The 18,118-nt window shown below is 42.7% G+C and overlaps 1 protein-coding gene across 9 annotated transcripts in view; it reads left to right on the top strand.

The window, feature by feature from the left end:
• NFIA (nuclear factor I A) overlaps window positions 1-18,118 on the top strand; it is a 708,337-nt gene that overhangs the window by 617,449 nt on the left and 72,770 nt on the right. For all 9 annotated transcript variants that reach the window (XM_053243547.1, XM_053243546.1, XM_053243554.1 and 6 more), the window contains one exon: window positions 17,700-17,878. In XM_053243547.1, the coding sequence (XP_053099522.1) occupies window positions 17,700-17,878 (179 nt within the window). The remainder of the gene's footprint in view (window positions 1-17,699; window positions 17,879-18,118) is intronic.

Raw genomic sequence — 18,118 nt, forward strand, 5'->3', positions numbered from 1 at the left:
ACGTGCTAATAAGATTTCATGCATATCTAAAATAATAACATAAAAAATGAATACTCTTAGAGCATGATATTTAGCCTGCTCTCTTGCTGATTACATATTCAGTTTAAATGTTCTTCTTTGATCTGTCCATGACATTATACTATATGCTTTGAACAGGGTATTGAACTGTAGCATTCCCTGCTAAATTTCCTTTTATGTTAAATTTTCTATCCTCCTCAGAAATACACACACCAAAGTGCACTATTATTTTTAAATCCAGAACCCATGTTTAAGCATCAGAGCTCAGGATTTCCAACCTCTTGTATTGACAGAACTATAAATCACATTAAAGTTAAGTGAATTACTGTACTATGGAACTATAGCTTTAACAATGTTTATGTAGTATCAGCTTTCCATCTACAGAATGGAAGCAAAGAGAAACACTGATATTAGAAATGGGCATGCAGAGTCCTAATAACTTAACAGCAATATATCATTCCAGACGCATTGGTTCCATTAACATGTCCTTTTTTAGTATCAAAACAGAATTATATCATTGCACATATGAAGGATGGGGCATTATTTTAAAAGAAAAACAAGATTTATATGTTTGTTTTGGATATATCATCTGCATTTCATTATGAGGTAACCTTACTTGGGATCAAATTTCTCTTGAAAACATGATTAAAATTACCTATAGAACATGCTGCCTAAACGTTAGTCTACCATACTTAAGGTTATAACTAGAAAGGGTGGCTGATATCTAGACTAAATTGCTCATGTGTACTCTCTTTGAAATTAATGGGGCAGATTAGTCATGAGTAACTAATCCCATTGAAATTAATGGGACAAGTTGCGCTTGTCCCATTTATTTCAATGGGACTACTTGTGGGCAATTTATTCTGGCTGTTAGTTTATATAATTTCCCCATGAGGCAAAATAATTTCAGCAACAGAAGCTGCAATTTTAAATGTGCTCATTTTGGATCAAGGGGTAGCCAAGGATCTACTGAAGTCACTTAAGGCTGTAACCTTCTGCACATTTACTGGGACTAAGTCATCTTTAAGCCTACTCTGAGTAAACAATGTATATGACTTGACTTTTGTAATGCGCGCTATGTGGGGCTGCCTTTGTACGTAGTCCGGAAACTCCAGTTGGTTCAGAATGTGGCAGCCAGACTGGTCTCTGGGTTATCTCAGAGAGACCACATTACTCCTCTGCTGATGGAACTTCACTGGCTGCCAATAGGTTTTCGGGCAAAATACAAAGTGCTAGGGCTAGTTATAAAGCCCTAAATGGCTTAGGCTCTGGGTATTTAAGAGAGCATCTTCTTCTCTATGACCCACACTGCCCATTGAGGTCATCTGAGGAGGTCTGTCTCCAGTTACCACCAACTCGTCTGGTGGCTACACAGAGACAGGCCTTCTCAGTCGCTGCCCCAAGATTGTGGAATGTGCTCCCTGCTGAGGTATGATCCTCCCCATTTCTGGCAATTTTTTAAAACACCTGAAAACCCATCTTTTCACCCAAGCTTTCCCAGCTTTTAAAAATTGTCTTTTAATTTTATGGCTGTTTTAAAATCGTTGCATTGTTTTATCTTTTATATGTGTTTTAATTGTTTTTTTGTTAACCGCCCAGACATGAAAGTTTGGGCAGTATAGAAGTTTAATAAATAAATAAATAAATAATATGATTGTTTTGTAAATATCAGAATGGATTGCATCCTACTTTAATTCTGAAATGCAATAGTATGATAGTCCTCTCTTGAGAAGAGGGCATGTTTGTTTGTTTGATTGATTGATTTAATGACTCAATGACTGACTGACTTTAAAAAAAAATTAACTTCAGTGCACTTTGCAGAGTATAAGAGGACAAATACCTTTTCTTGGGGAGCTTATAATCTAAAATTAGACTCAGGAGACAACAGAGTAAAGAAGAGGGAAATGGAGGTTGGGCAAATAGGAGGATTGTCCAGTCTATTAACTTGAGTTACATACCAGGAAATCTCATTATCCACGGATTCATTATCCATGGATTCGCATATCCATGGTTGGGTATAAGACACCCGACCTTGACATACACGGGGAAAAAGGGAGGGAAACCACATTGACATCATGTATTCGCAGTCAGAAATGACTGTGGATGTCATTTACAGCTGCCATTTTGTTTCTTGGAGCCTCAAAATGGCTCTGTTTAAGGAAAAAAGAAAGAAAGCAATTTTTGGCCAGTTGGGAAGCATTCTGGGGCACAACACGCCTCGGGGGGTGGGAAAAGCAAAGCATGGTAAGAAGCTCCCCCTATTCCCCCCCCCCGAGATGCATTCTTTAGCCAGGTGTGAACCTAACCCCCGCAGTCCCATAGCCCCCAATGCCTCGATATTCGCTGTTTCAGTATCCATGGCTGCAGCCAGGAAATGAACCCCCATGGATCTTGAGGTCTGCCTGTATACTTAAGCTTAGTTACAGTAGGCAGGGGAGCTTAAGCAACACACATATCCTCCTTTTTAGGGAACTTTTTGCCTGCAGTTCAGTTCCTCGTACTATGCTATGTGCAGTCTACATAAATCAGAAAGCAGTAGTACACTGAGCCCTTTATATCTGCTCATCTGAATTTTATGGGGAGTTGCTTTCCGCAAATTAAAAATATAAAGCTACTGGTTTTTAAACTGCTGAAGTAGTTTGATATGAACATTTATTTAAACACATTTGAATATGATTAAACTACTTAGAACAATCTATGAAATTCAAATTCAAAGGTTTTGGTGGGTTGAAGGGTGTGGTTGGGAGCTTAATCTAATTCGACAGAATAGATTGACTCTTCTATATTCTATTACTATAAAGTTGTGATATCCCATTGCTATCAGTGATAAAACTCCCACTTATTTTAATGTAGCTGGACTGAATACAAAATCAAAACTGTTTGTTCAAACTTCTGTTTTCTACCACTTGAAATGCGTTACGTGTAGAAGTTCACGTTCCCTTCAACAATTCTGGCCTTTCGCCAGCTTTCGTTATTAAAAAGTCACTCTTCTTATTTCTGATAAACACAGCTGTTGCATAGTGTTTGAAATCATTTCACATCAGACAGCATAGTGGCTTAGCCAATTAGTACTCTAATGTGGCCATTTTGAAAACAAATACTTTTGGGCTACAAATGGTGGGATACATCTTACATTATTTGAACTGGCATTTGCATTGTTTTTATGTTACGAGGGAGGTGGCAGATCACCGAGTGTTAAAGCATCTCAAAAAAGATTAAAGTAAGAGACTTAGGATAAGTATTTAAGGGAAAGAACTACAAACATGTTTCCACATAAACGACTTCTAACAAATACTTTCTCAATTGTAATAAAGTCAATTGGGTATTTTAAAAAGCTCTTAGAACATTCTCTCGATGTGTTGTTACTATATGATTCAATTATTACAATTATTACTATCTAAGAAAATGAAAGCATGTTTAATGAGGTTAACAGTAAACTTAGATGTGTCTCCGTATAACAGTATCTTACACATATAAAAGCAAGAGAGCAAGAATTCCCAGTGACAGTTATTATTACAAAGCATCATGGTTAGCGTTCTCTTGTAACTCCATCCCATACTGCTCCATGTCTTATTGAGAAGATTGAACATAGCCTGAATCAGATATTGTGTTGTATGTGCATGCAGGTGTCTGTACATGTGTACTGCATGAGCAACCATTTTAAAGTGAACCTGGTATAGGCCCCCTCTAATGCAGGATTCAGATGGGAACTGTGCCACTGTACGTCCATTGAATATAATTATGAATAACTGCCTGTGCAGAGATGTACATGCATATACTTTACACAGATTGTATGTGCATTGAGCACAATATGTGAATTAGTGTTCATAGTTATTTCCAGTAGAAAGCTTGACTTAAAAATTAACTTTGGCTAAACCCCTTTTAAAGCCATCCAAGCAAGTGGCTACCACCACATCCTGTGGCAGAGAATTCCATAGATTAATTATGCGCTGACTTCCTTTTGTCAGTTCTAAATTTCTGGGCCTTCAGTTTCATAGGATGACCCCTGGTTCTAGTATTGTGAGAAAAAGAGAAACATTTCTCTCTGTCCACTCTCTCTACTCCATGAATAATTTTATACACCTCTACCATGCCTCCCCATAGTCGCCTCTTTTCCAAACGTAAAAGCCCCAGGTGCTGTAGCTTTGCCTCATAAGGAAGATGCCCTAGGCCCTTGATCATCTTGGTTGCCCACTTCTGTACCTTTTCCAGTTCTACAGGGTCCTTATTAAGACCCAGTTACCAGAACTGCTTAAGATATCTTTGGCTATGCCTGTTCTAGTTTAAAGGGAAATAATCTTAAGATGATGTACAGATGGCATTTAACCCCCCAAAAGTTGGCCTTAATCTACAAGAACATGTCAAATAAATGTTGGAAGTGTAAAAAAAGAGGAGGGTTCCTATATACATTTATGGTGGACTTGTAAAAAGTCTAAAGGCTATTGGGATTTAATTTATAATGAGCTTAAAAAGTGTTTAAAATGACTTTTCCCAAGAGCCCAGAAACAATACTATTAGGTATTGTCAACAATGCTTTGCCGAGGAAATATTGGATCCTCTTTTTCTGTGGTATAGGGAGGTCATCCTAACGTCAGGGTTTGTCAGCCTCTGCATGCTCTAGACAGGACCAATCAAATTTCAGGCTCAGTTTATATAGTCAGGCAACTGTCAGTCAAATCCCCAGTTCCAGTCCTGTCTTGCTCTTAAACTGTGCTTGGTTCGAGAGTTCCTTAAGTCATCTTTTATCTCTACTATATTCAGGCTATTCAGGCTAGTTTCTCCTTTTCTTTTTTCTTCTGTGTGCATGGAGGGGAAGGGAGTTTGCAGTTCCCTTTTTTCGGCATAAATTGTTTATTATTTTTGTTTATTTTCAATTGGGACCGTTTGAACTATGGAGGCGTCCCAGGTTGGGGACCATTTGAGGGGTTCCCTCTCTGAGGGACCTTTGTCAGAATCGCAGGGCAAGGATTCCATGCCGTTGCCTTTAACTGCCGTAAATCCTCCCGAGTTAACTAACATGCAGCCAGGCGATCTACCGTCACAGTGCGATCCTCCAATATCAGCTGTAGGAACCGCTCCTTTGGCAGTTCTGCCTAAAAAGGTGCCCAAAAAGACCAAATATCTCAAGGAGTCTGAGGGTATTAAAAAACGGAGGAGACCCAAGCGCGCTCCGGGAGCTCCCCTCAGTGAGCGTCTGCAGTTGCAGGCAGTTCGTGGCCAAAAGCCCGACTTTTTTCCACCCGATAAAGTACCGGCGGCCGTTTTAGACACAGCTCCGGTTGCTGGAAAAGCCGCGCTTGGCGCTTCTAAAGTCACGGCTATTCAGGGGAAAGCCTTAGTGGCCGCTACTGCTGTGCCGCCATTAACTGCACTGGGCAGTATTGCGGATGGGGACGCTTGTTCCATCGACCCCCCTCGGGGTCCGATTTTACCGGATGACCCACCTGCGGGTCCGTTGTTGTCTACTGTGGCTGAAATGTCACTTGATCCGCTGCTGCCTTCAATGAGTCACAAACCGATTTCTGGCTCCCCCCAGACCCTCCTCAGGGTTCGTTGTCAGTGGATCACATGTCTTCTAAGGGGACAGGTTTGCCTACTGGTAGTACCTTGCAGGGGCTACAGGTTTCACCTGATGTGGCACAATGGCTGGGAGAATTTATTACTAGACAGTGCTTATCTGTAGTCACTCATTCTGCTCCTATAGTCTCTGGTACCTCTGTACCACTTGCAAGGCAAGGGCATATCAGACGTCCTTCATTTTCATCTTCTCCCGACTCCAGCCCTGCTAGGCGGGCTATCCCTATCGGGGAAAAGGAGAGATTCCTAGAACAGTGTCATAGAATTTTTCATAAGAGAAGGCAACCCAGGCCATCATCCTCTTCGGAGGAGGCACCAGCCAAGGTTCCTAGGAGACTGGTACCTTCTCCTATACCTGAGGTTCCTGGTACGCTGCCCTTGGCTTTAGTACCAGTGTTACCACCAGTGGTTCCAAGTCCTGTACCACAACAACCTCCACCAGGGGGTGCACATCCTGCAGCCCCCATGCCTTCAGACACACATTCACCGGAGTTTGAGAAAGAAGAAGGAGAATTGTCGGATGACAGGCACCCACAGATAAGCCTAGTTCCACATGTCTTTTTTCATTATCAGAATATGAAGTCCTGCTGACAAAAGCTAAACGAGTCATTAAAGACGTAGCTCCAGAAACTGGTGTGGTGGCTGCTCCCACCCTAGATCGAGAAGTTTTTCCTTCAACAGCTGTTTCGGCGGCTACAGTACCTTTCCCTACCTTGTTCAGGGATGTCATGATGGCAGAATGGGGCGTCCCAGTATCTGCAAAGCCTACCTTGTCCATTCCTAAAAAGTTGTATAACCTGCCTAATGACGTTATGTCTGTTTTAGTGGTGCCTCTGGTGGATGCTCTAGTGGCACAACTGGTGTCAGGTGCTGTGATGAGTAAGGAAGGCGAGGAACACCTGAAGTTCCCTGAGGATAAGAAAGCAGATTTCCTGCTCTGCAAAGGTCACGGGGCTTCTGCCACTGTTATCAGGGCAGCAGCGACTAATTTAATTTTTGCCCGGGCATCTGTCCTTTGGACAAAGCTGCTGATTAAACTCATACCTCCTGAGAATGTGGTATTCCGCCAAGGGGTGAATAAGCTTGCTAAAGCTGCTGCTCTTATCGCAGATTCATCTCTGGACTGCATTCAACATGCTTCCAGGGCTATGGCCTCAGGGGTAGCAGTTCGAAGGGGGTTGTGGCTCAAAAATTGGCATGTGGATTCTAAGTCCAGGGTTACATTGGTGGCTACGCCTTTCCTGGGTGCGAAATTATTTGGGGAATCTCTAGAGCCTCTTTTGATTGATACCAAAGATAAAAAGAAGGCTATGCCCGGGGGGGCATAGGGAATTTTGGGGGAATTCCTCCCCCTCGTATCAATTTTCCTTTCGTCCTAGCAGACCCTTTGGTCAGCTTCCAGGCAGTCAGTACAGAGATAATGCCAGGGAGAACCGAGGCCAGTCCTTCAGACCTGCATGGCGTCAACCCTGGAACAACTGCGGCAGAGGAACCAACAGATTCCAGTCCCAAGGTTTCCCCAACGCCGCCATTCAGCAAAATCGTAACCAATGACACGATTCCGGTGGGAGGCAGGCTTCTAGATTTTTCAGAGGCCTGGGTGGTAACCTCCTCCGATCATTGGGCTCTCCGCACCGTTCGGCAGGGTTACACCATAGATTTTTTGACACCTCCTCCCGATTTTTATTTGGTGACACCTACATCCAAGGTTCGTTCGAAACGGTTGTTGATGGATCAAGCCATCCAGCATCTGCCGGATATTCAGGCTTTGGAGCCCGTACCGTTGACAGAATCATATGTAGGCGTCTTTTTCTTGATCTTTTTTGTACCCAAAAAGTACGGTACATGGCGAGTGGTTCTGGACCTGAAACAGTTAAACCGCTATGTCAGGAAGAAGTCTTTTCTCATGGAGTCTCTGAAATCAACCAAGGCCGTGGTTCGGTCAGGGGATTTTCTGGCGTCAATTGACCTGTCCGAAGCATACCTACATGTACCTATTCATCCAGCCTTTCGGCGATTCCTGCAGTTCTCATACAATCAGATGCAGTATCAATACAGAGCCCTCCAGTTCAGGCTATCTTCAGCGCCTTGCGTATTTACCAAGCTGATGGTGGCAGTCATTGCGCACATTCATCTTCAGGGGATACATATTTATCCGTTTCTCGGCGATTTACTTCTCAGGTCTGCCTCCTGAGAACTAGCTACAAGAAATGTGCAACAATCGGTTCAGATATTGGAGGAACACGGTTTTGTGATAAACCATCAGAAAAGCCATTTACAGCCGACCCAGTGCCTTCAACACCTGGGGGCATTGTTCAATACTCGGACGGCCACGGTGTCGCTCACACCAGAATGCAGAGAAAAATTGACCTCAATCATCGCTCCGTTGCTTCACAAATGCAGATGTCCTCTCATGCTTCTTGCCCAGATCATGGGGTTGATGATAGCATGTCTAGAGTGCACACCTTGGGCGAGATGGCATTCCAGGGCTCTTCAGTGGGCTATTCTGCCTTTTCAAAAGGCAATTATGGAAGGGAGGCAGTTATTGATCAGGTTGCATCGCAAGGTCAAGGCTTCGTTTCTGTGGTGGCTGTCACCGGCACTAGAAAGAGGGCTGCCCTTGGAGTCACCGGCCAAGCTGGTGGTCACTATGGACGCAAGTCTCTCCGGATGGGGAGCTCATTGTCACATACACCATGCTCAGGGTTTATGGTCCAAGGCGGACCTGAGGAACAACATAAACTGGCTCGAGTTGAAAGCGGTCCGTTTGGCACTTCTCCACTTTCAGAATCTAGTGGAGGGAAGACATGTTCTTATAAGGACCGACAATGTGACTGCGAAGGCTCATGTGAACCACCAAGGGGGCACCAGGTCCAGGGCTCTCATGCGAGAATCAAACCTGTTATTCGCTTGGGCGGAACAGCACCTAAGATCGGTCATGGCGGAGCACCTGAGTGGGATCGCAAACTTACAGGCGGACTGGCTAAGTCGCCAGTGGCTGGATCCTGCAGAGTGGGCTCTACATCCAACTGTCTTCAATCAGATTGTAGACAAGCTGGGATTTCCTGCGTTGGATCTCTTCGCGTCTCGCAACAATGCCAAGCTAGCCAGGCTTTACACTTGCTACAGCTGTCCCCAGGCGGCCGGTGTGGATGCTCTTATGTCACCATGGCCTCTGGGTCTACTGTATGCCTTCCTGCCATTTCTGATTATCTCTTTGGTGGTAGCCAAGTTTCTTGCAGAGGGTGCAGAACTTATTCTGGTAGCTTCTTACTGGCCTCGCAGGCTGTGGTTTTTGGACCTTCTAGACCGGTCCATTCTTACACCATGGCCCCTTCCCCTGAGATAGGATCTTCTTTCTCAGGGGCCACTTTTTCATCCAGATCCAGAGTGGAGATTGGAATGGATCCAGAGTGGAGTGGGCGCTAACAGCTAGGGGTTACTCTACTCAGGTTCAGGATACTATTCTAGCGGCCAGGAGACCCTCTACTTCTCGCGTATATCAACTCACGTGGTTGTCTTTTTCTGCCTGGGGGGTCAAGCACTCAGTTCATCCTCCTTCGGCAGGTGTGTCGGAGGTCCTGGATTTCTTACAGGCTGGCCTTGATATGGGTCTTTGCTCGAACACTTTGCGCCACCAAACTTCGGCTTTGTCTTCAGTGTTAAATCTTTCCTTTCCTGGATCTTCGGAGTTGCACTCTCACATTAGTAGATTCTTGCGGGGTGCAAACAACTTGGCTCCTCCTCCACTACATAGATTTCCTTCATGGGATCTTAACAATGTTCTAAATGCGCTGACTAGATCTCCTTTCGAGTCTCTCAGGGAGGCATCTTTGAAATTATTATCCCTTAAAGTCATTTTTCTGGTGGCCATTACATCGGCCCGGAGAGTTTCTGAGTTGGCTGCCTTGTCTGTAAGAAAGGAGTTGTGTATTTTTCAGAAAAACTCGGTAGTTTTGAAAGTGGTCCTGCCTTCTTTCTGTCCTAAGCCATCTCATCCTAAAGAAAGGTCTTGGCATACCTTGGATGTGCATAGGGCTCTTAGGATATATATTGACCGTACCAGTTCCTTTCGGAAGACTGATACATTATTTGTGTCCTTCCAGCCTTCTTCGATGGGTGCTAAGGTCGCTAAAGCGACATTGAGCAGATGGATTAGGGCCGTGATCGCTTTGGCTTATGAGTCTTTGCGCTTACCAGTGCCGCTTGGTATTACGGCCCATTCTACAAGGAGTGCCAGCACCTCCGCTGCCTTTTCTGCTCGGGCATCCTTGGAAGAGATTTGTAAGGTGGCGACTTGTTCTTCTTTGTCACCGTTCATTAAGCATTATAAGATCCCGTCTTTTCATGCAGCTCAGGCTGCGGTTGGAAGAACGGTTTTGCAACAGGTGGTTTAACCATCCGCTTCCCTCCCGTATTTCAGTTGCTTGGGTACGACCCGTCACGTTAGGATGACCTCCCTATACCATAGAAAAAGAAACATTGGTAGACTTACCGTGAAGGGTTCTTTTTCGGGGTATAGGGATGTCATCCAGCCCTCCCGTGGATGGAGAGTATATAGTTCTTGTTGTTGGGAGGTGGGGCGACTCCCAGGGTTGAGTTTACCTTTTCTATTTCCTTGGAGGTTATGGTTGCCTGTCTGGGTGTTAGTTTCTCTGTTTTTCCACTTCAGTCTCTATTCTCTACTACAGTCCTGGAACTGGGGATTTGACTGACAGTTGCCTGACTATATAAACTGAGCCTGAAATTTGATTGGTCCTGTCTAGAGCATGCAGAGGCTGACAAATTCGGCACGTTAGGATGACCTCCCTATACCCCGAAAAAGAACCCTTCACGGTAAGTCTACCAATGTTTCTTTATGTATCTGACAGCAGCAGCAAGACTGACATTTGCTCACAAATGGAAAGACAGTCATTGCCCGAATAAAGAGGATTCGATACTTAAAGTATTAGAATTGGCAGAAATGGCAAAATTAACAGCATTATTAAGAAATAAATTTAAAGTATTTAAAAGGGATTAGGACCCTCTTCTTGTTTATCTAAAAACACATTATAAAATGAATTTTTATCTGGCCTTCGAGGGGTAACAACAAATGCTTAAAAAATGTTCCAGAGTTGATCTCTGTATCATTTATCGGGGGAGAATGATGAAACTACAGGCAAGACCTGGGTATTGTTACTGACACTTGTTTCAATGATGAAATGGAAGTCCTTATGTGCTCTTTCTCCTTTTTCTGTTTGTTTGTTTTACTTGTGCTTTCCTTTTTGTGTTGTGGAAAAACTGAATAAAATTTAAAAAAAAAAAGATATCTTTGGCTAGTAGAAAAGGAGGCTTGGAAAGGACTGTATAGGCTGACAAGACTGGGAAAGCAGCAGCTGTATGGGGATGTGAGAAGACTTTGAGGAAATGTAGTGATAGGTGAGAAATGGGCTTAGATTATAGGCGATTTGGAAGTTCACAAAGAATAACTAATCATTGGGACAATGATTATGCTGGTGAAAGGATTTTAGGGAGCATGGCTCATCGAGCTGGATCGTAAACCATGTATGTTTACAATACATGCTTATAGTTCGATTGTCTGCCCCCACCCCCATCATCAAAAAGAGTGGTTAACATTATGGGTATCACCCTCGGGCATCTTCTGGGAGTTTGGACCTCCAGCCTATTGAGCTTAACACCTCTGTTTGATATGGTGCAATGCTACTGGACTGTTTTGAAACTTTTGGCCATGAAGCTGCACAAATGCCTCAATAGAGGTTGACACTATTGTTCTGCTGTTTATCAAAAGGGAAATGGTTTGATTTGAAATACTCAAAAGGTTGCTTTCAAATACTGAAGATTTGAAGATACGGATTTGAAATACTGAAAAGCTTACTTTGCTGAAAGGTTAGCTTGAAACCCTTCAGGAACTAGTTTAAAAGCATTTGCCTCACAGGTTGGATCGTTGCCTAGGTAAGACTAGAACTGTGGACTCCAGGATATTTTTCCTGTGCTTCAGTGTCTAGTCAGTAATTATTCCTAGAGCAGGTGGGGAGATTTCATAAATGTCTGAACTGGTAATAGCCTTCCTTGTAAATGTCACTTCCTGAGAGTTCGTGTGCAGCTGTTCACTTCATGTGCCGTTTAACAGGTTGCCGTGGACAAACGAATGTCACTTTATGTTAGTAGCACAAATATAGCAGTTGGGAATTCCAGCTGTTGCAGCTGGATCATTTCTGACATATTGTGATATTTTGCAAAACATCGCCTAAGCTGTGCTATTTTGTTCTTGTGTAAGTTGGTGTGGAGGTTACATAAGCTAAACTAAACTCTGTGTATGAGAGCCACCCCTTCTACTTCATCCCCTCCCTAGCCTATTTGCTGAGAGGTTTTTAAGTTCCTGAGCAAAGTTTAAGTCTCAGTAAGTGGAAAGAGCTACTATGGGAAAGAGATTGCTATGTAAAAATGTAGAACTTATCCACCATCTTGTGGCACTGATACAAAATAAGATGCAGCCAGAAAAGCAGCCATGGAGATGGGGCATATTGGGCTAGTCCAAGACATTTAGATTAAAAGAATTTGGTTGTGTAGAGTTAAAGCCCAAACAAGAGAAAGAAAGATACTGAAAAGAATACACAAAAGAATTGCATATATCTGTCTCACATAATGTTTCATAATGAATGTTAGGCATTTTTGTAGAATCCTAGACACAGAGCAACATAACAATCATTCTGCAGTGACAGTGTGCTGGTTTTACCTTTTACAGATCTTTAGACTGCAAATTCCAGCACCCAAGCTTTGTAACTTCTTCTTGGACCTAAAAGAATAGTTCAGAGAGGCTTTTTTCAGTGAACTGGTCCTGAATCCAGATACCTTGGTTGCTTTGAACCTGAACTGGTACTGAAACTTTCAGCACAAACTGTGCTGGCTGATTTAAAACGGGTTCTTTTGAAGGGTGAGAAGGGCTTTTCTCTGCTCCAGCTGTATTCCCAGAAGGGGCAGGAGTGAAAGGCAGGGCCTGGTGCTCAAGTAGAAGCATGAAGCTCGCCCATAGGCTGTAGTTCTGCAGTGTGGAGGTTCCTTGTACAGTACTGAACCTAGAAGATTTTTGTGCTTCCTTAGCACTGCAGTTCCTCCTTGCTGCCATTCTACCATTCATTTTGCGGGATGTGTTTCCTGATTTTTATACTTCGATGTGTATTGTGAAAACCTTTTTTAAAAAGCAGTTTTAAAAAATAGTGGCTGACACTCACAATAGTGGCTGCGCACCTTCTTAATGCTACACCAGATGTCAGCCAGTAAATAATGAGGCTATTCTCATGATCGGCCAAAAGAGGGCTAAGGTAGCCTAGCCCCCTTTTGGGCAAGCGTGAGAACCACCAGGCGAGCCCGGTTTTCTCAAAGCAAGTAACCCGCTTAAGTAGCCTCACATAAAACGCGGTTAATGGAACGAGCGCTCTGTTAACCACATTTCTTGATCGTGTATTGGTGCGGCTCCGTGCTGCGGCCACACACGAGGAGACCCCTGCCAAGAGGCTGCAAGCAGCCTCCTGGGCTCAGGGGTCTCTCCAGCATGTGCGCTCGCGCAGGGCATCCTGGAACTTCTGGGGGCCATGCAGCCTCTGATCCCCGCAGCCCCCGCTGGCTCCGTGACAGAGCCGGCAGTCATGTGGGCGGCTGATTTGGCCGCCCAGGGCTACTGCCTTGATCATCTGCGGAGAGAACGGGATAAGACCGCTCTCCCCACAGACCTCCTTTCGGCAAGTCTCACTGATTATGAGACTTGCCTCATTGTTTCTCAGTGCAGTAGTTATTCTAAGCAAAATAGTTCAGTATTATTCTGCACGAAATACTGCATATCTACAGTTTAAGTGTTCAAAGTGCCTGAATCAGTTGCTTGATAGTGTGTGAATCAGAACTAAACTGGAGAGTTTAAAAATACTGATGAAAGTGAACCAGAACTGAACCCAAATATTGGTATGACACCTTTATGACAGTTCATACAACTCCAACCCTTTCTGCTTTTTGCTGCTACCCAAAATGTGGCTGTCCTGTGGGCTTTCCAAGTGGATGAGGCTGGAACTTTCTTATTCTGTGGTTTTACTATTTTATTTGGCTTACATATCCACAGTACTGTCACCATGTATCTTAGAGCCCCACAGCAGCATGGGAGGTTCTGCAATGTTTTTAAGTCATTGATTGTTACTGTAGTTTCAGTTGTTTCTATTTGATTTTTTGTTTTGTTTTTAAGTCTGTTGTGTGCTGCCTTCATGTTCTTTGAAAAAGATGGTATATAAATAGAAATATCAATTATGTAGATGTAAATGATCCAGAGGAGAGCTGGTCTTGTGGTAGCAAGCATGACCTGTCCCCTTAGCTAAGCAGGGTCCTCCCGGGTTGCATATGAATGGGAGACTTGATGTGTGAGCACTGCAAGATATTCCCCTCAGGGGATGGAGCCGCTCTGGGAAGAGCAGAAAGTCCCAAGTTCCGTCCCTGGCACCTCCAAGATAGGGCTGAGAGAGATTCCTGCCTGCAACCTTGGAGAAGCTGCTGCCAGTCTCTGTAGAAAATACTGAGTTAGATGGAATTGACTTATGGTCTGACTCAGTATATGGCAGTTTCCTGTGTTCCTATGCAATTATGGCAATGTTGATTTATTATGGCAAACTGTGTGGGATGTTGAACAATGGATTTAATAAGGATTTAGATACAGAACGGGGAAACGGTCATTGTTGAGTGGACTTGTTAAGGAGGATGTATAGGAAGAGGACTAGAACAAGTGTAGGATCAGAACTGGAGTAAAGCATGCAGGTTTAGCTGGACCAAAAACTAAGGACAATGGCCAGGGAGCAGAGAGACTGTAAATGTGTAAGAAGCTTTTAAAAATAGATCAAGAAGAGATAAGAGACTGGGGAAATATTTGTTCAGCATCCTGGAGTTACAGAGTCCAGAAACAAGAATGAGGTAATATATCCACACAAGATCATGACTGAGCAGCCAGCCAGCAAGATGTTACATTTGTTAGGTAAGGAGGGCAGAGCCCATCAGGTCATTGGATTATAATGAGTGATTCATTTGAGTAGAATCCCTACTAATGACTGACTTTACAAAGTGCAAATATGTTGCACAGGAATCGTCAGGTTTGCACCAGACCAGATCTAGATATGAATACTGCAAACTTTTAAAAGATCCTTGTTTTAAATAAAGCTGTAGACCTTCCTAAATATACACATGATATCCTAGGTTCTAATCAGGAACAGCTTGTCCTGGTGAGTCAGGGAGGTACCAAAGGAGACACAACTGCTTCTCCTTCCTGGCAGCTCCATTTGCTCTTCTCTCTCCAATTGCGCTCTACCCTAGTATTAATGACAGCCTTGCTGCATGCTCTCTGGCCATTCATCAGGTAGAGCCATGGTTAATCATTGAGCAGCCCATGCAGCCTGCAGGAAGAGCAGCTCTCATTAATGCTGCTCATTAATGGTCAGAAAGAGAAAGAGAGGAGCAAACAGAGCTGCCTCCTTTGGAGCCCCTCTGGCTCGTTAGGACAAGCCGCTACTGGTTCTAATGATGTAGCTGGATTTCTAATATTGTTGGCCAAGTTGTTTTTATATCAAGCTACTAAAACCTTTCTAAATTCTAAAGAGCATTAAAGTTCTATTCATGAAGAACTACACATACTGCACATGGCATGGAATGAAGGGCAAGAAAAGGAACCTTTAATTTTGTCCCATTAAGCTCCCAATATAATGTTGGTGAGTCCCAAATGCATATTTTTACTTCTTTATTTGATTTGGCATAAGCTTCATTCAGCCTTTACTATGTACTGCCAAGTTGTCTATACATTTAGTTTCTCCAGTATATTAAGCATACTTCAAGACTAATACAATATATTCATCTGCATGTGTAGAGATTTCCATAACTTTTATCGAAGCAGTCCTCTGTGGTTTACAAGTGCACTGCATGGGCGTAGATAGCTATAAAAGTGTAACAGAGCTGGCTGAAAGAGGATGACTATATACTTTGGTCAGAAATAAATCCCAATATGAGATGAACTGTATCCTACAAAATAAAATAGGTTTCTGGATATGTGTGCTAAGAGTGATAAGTGTGAAAGAGAGTCAGCAAAATTCAGTGATTTTCCAGACATATCACCTTATAGCCCAACAAATGTGTGTTTGTTGTGTGGCACTAGCCTCGTCAAGGAATTGTTTCAATATTGAGGTTGTTGCATTTTTGCAGTAGAGAAACAGCAAAATTATTTTTGCTGGAAAAAATGTAATTCTCATCACAGCATTATGGCAATGGAATTATGAACGCCCAGAGAACAATTTGTTATGTGGCGGCTAACAAAGTGTATTATTATTATTATGTTATTATGTTTATTATCTTGAATGTGATTGTGGGTGCATGCTAAAAAAGGAAGGAAAGAATCAGAGTAGAGATTGTCAGAAACTGGTACTGACAATTTAAACCTTTTCTCTGTACAATAGTATTACATGCCATGGTACCTCAGAAAAATAGCCATAAGTCTTTACTATGTTTTCTTTTATTGTGTAGTAACCACTGGTGTCACCCAAATCTTAGTGTTTTTGCTACCTTCAATTGATTTTGGAGAAATGGGGGAAGTATCATAAGCATGAAGATTTATTGTTTGGAGGACTATGAAGTCACACAGAGATATATTACTCACTGAGGCTGTTCACATGAGCAGCCAAATCCAGGCTTGGGCAGACTTGTCAGGGTCTGGCTGCCCATGTGAAGCACCAGGATTGGGGCTGAGCAAGCCCGAGTTTTTAACCTAGGTTAAAGGGTACTAGCAGCTCCTTTACCCCAGGTACGGGTTGTGTACCCCGAGCACACACAGAATTGAGTGCCTAGAGAGCCTGACTCACGGAAGAATCCCCCAGTGTACATTGGGGATTCCCAAATGAAGTGCATATTAGAATTCCCCAGCATGGTGCATATTGGGATTTCTGGAAGCCAGGACTCGTGTTCTGTGCCTCCAGTGTTCTGCACTGCTCGGAGAAGCGCAGATGGAGTGGGCACATACTGTTGCACCGAAGAGGGGATCATCCATCATCTGGGAGAAAGGCAGGTTCATTCCTGCCTCCCCCTGCCTTTCTCACCCCTCTCATGGTCTTGTGTGTGATCTTACTATGTAGGCTGGTACTTAGATAATGAATGTGAAGCACATTGGCCACGTATGAACACAAAAATGTAAATATTAACTATTATTATACATGCATAATTTGAGGAGCAAATATAGTTTTAGTGATAAGCCATTACACTGCATTACTGTGGTTTTAAAATATTTTTAAACCATAATATTTTTTGGTTTAAATTTTTTTTTTTTGGTCAAGATGAATTGATGCCATCAACAGTTTTTTTACACATATAAAGGTCATTGCTGATAAGCCTAATCCCACATTGCTTTTCTTATTGCAATCTTTGCTTGTGATTCTTTGACATGTGAATTTACTGCGAGACACACAGATGTAATTCCAACACTGTCCTGGGGAGCTGTATGAATTTTCAGTTTGCACTTTAAAAAGGCAAAATGTAAATGTTGTCTTACACAAAAGCGTATTATTTAGAAATAATATTCCTCCACTGAGCTGAAAAAGTGACATAAACAAGGGCTACAAGAGCATCATCGTTACGTTATTGCCCATTTATAGCTCAAAATAAAACTGGTCCCTGTGTGCAAACCAGAATTATGCAGAATGTCAATTAAATCAACCGTAATCTCCCAAATACATTTTTTATTGCTGGATTCATTAGAAAGGCTCTTAAGGTAATGAATAGTCGTCACTTTTACCAAAGACTGCTGGCTCCTTTATAAATGATGACCACTAAAAATGCAGAAAAGACATTTTAAAATCTGGCTGCATTTAAGCTCCATTTTTATATTTGAAGTGGCTATAGAATTCAATATGACCTGATGTATTATTAAGATCAGCTACAAAGAGCATTAGCTACATAATTTAGGATACATACATTTGGGGAAAGTATAGAATTAAAGAAATAGAGGTGCAGAGAGAGAGAGTTGCAGTATATCTGAGCTATGTTTATCCAAGTTCAAGGTCTGTTCTTTATAACTTCTTTTGTTTTCTTTCCTATAGCAAGTCCACATGCAACACCATCGACGCTTCATTTTCCAACATCACCCATTATTCAGCAGCCTGGGCCATACTTCTCACACCCAGCAATCCGCTATCATCCTCAGGAGACTCTGAAAGAGTTTGTCCAACTTGTCTGTCCCGACGCTGGTCAGCAGGCTGGACAGGTGGGGTTCTTAAATGTAAGGAAGCCATTTTTATTTCTTCAGATATTTTGTTCTTGTGTAAAATAAACATGAAATTATGTTAACGGTTTTTTACACATATCTAATGAGGCCTTAGTTATTCACTGCTTTGAAGGCTCAAACAAACTGGCTATAGGGAAATGCCTTAGGGATGATTCTAGCCCAAACTAAGTGTGGTTAAGTCCCATTGGTTGTGACTTAAGATAGTTAAATTAACAGGACTTAGAATTTCTTAAT

This window comes from Hemicordylus capensis, chromosome 4 (genome assembly GCF_027244095.1).
Source record: "Hemicordylus capensis ecotype Gifberg chromosome 4, rHemCap1.1.pri, whole genome shotgun sequence".
In the NCBI taxonomy this organism is placed as follows: domain Eukaryota; kingdom Metazoa; phylum Chordata; class Lepidosauria; order Squamata; family Cordylidae; genus Hemicordylus; species Hemicordylus capensis.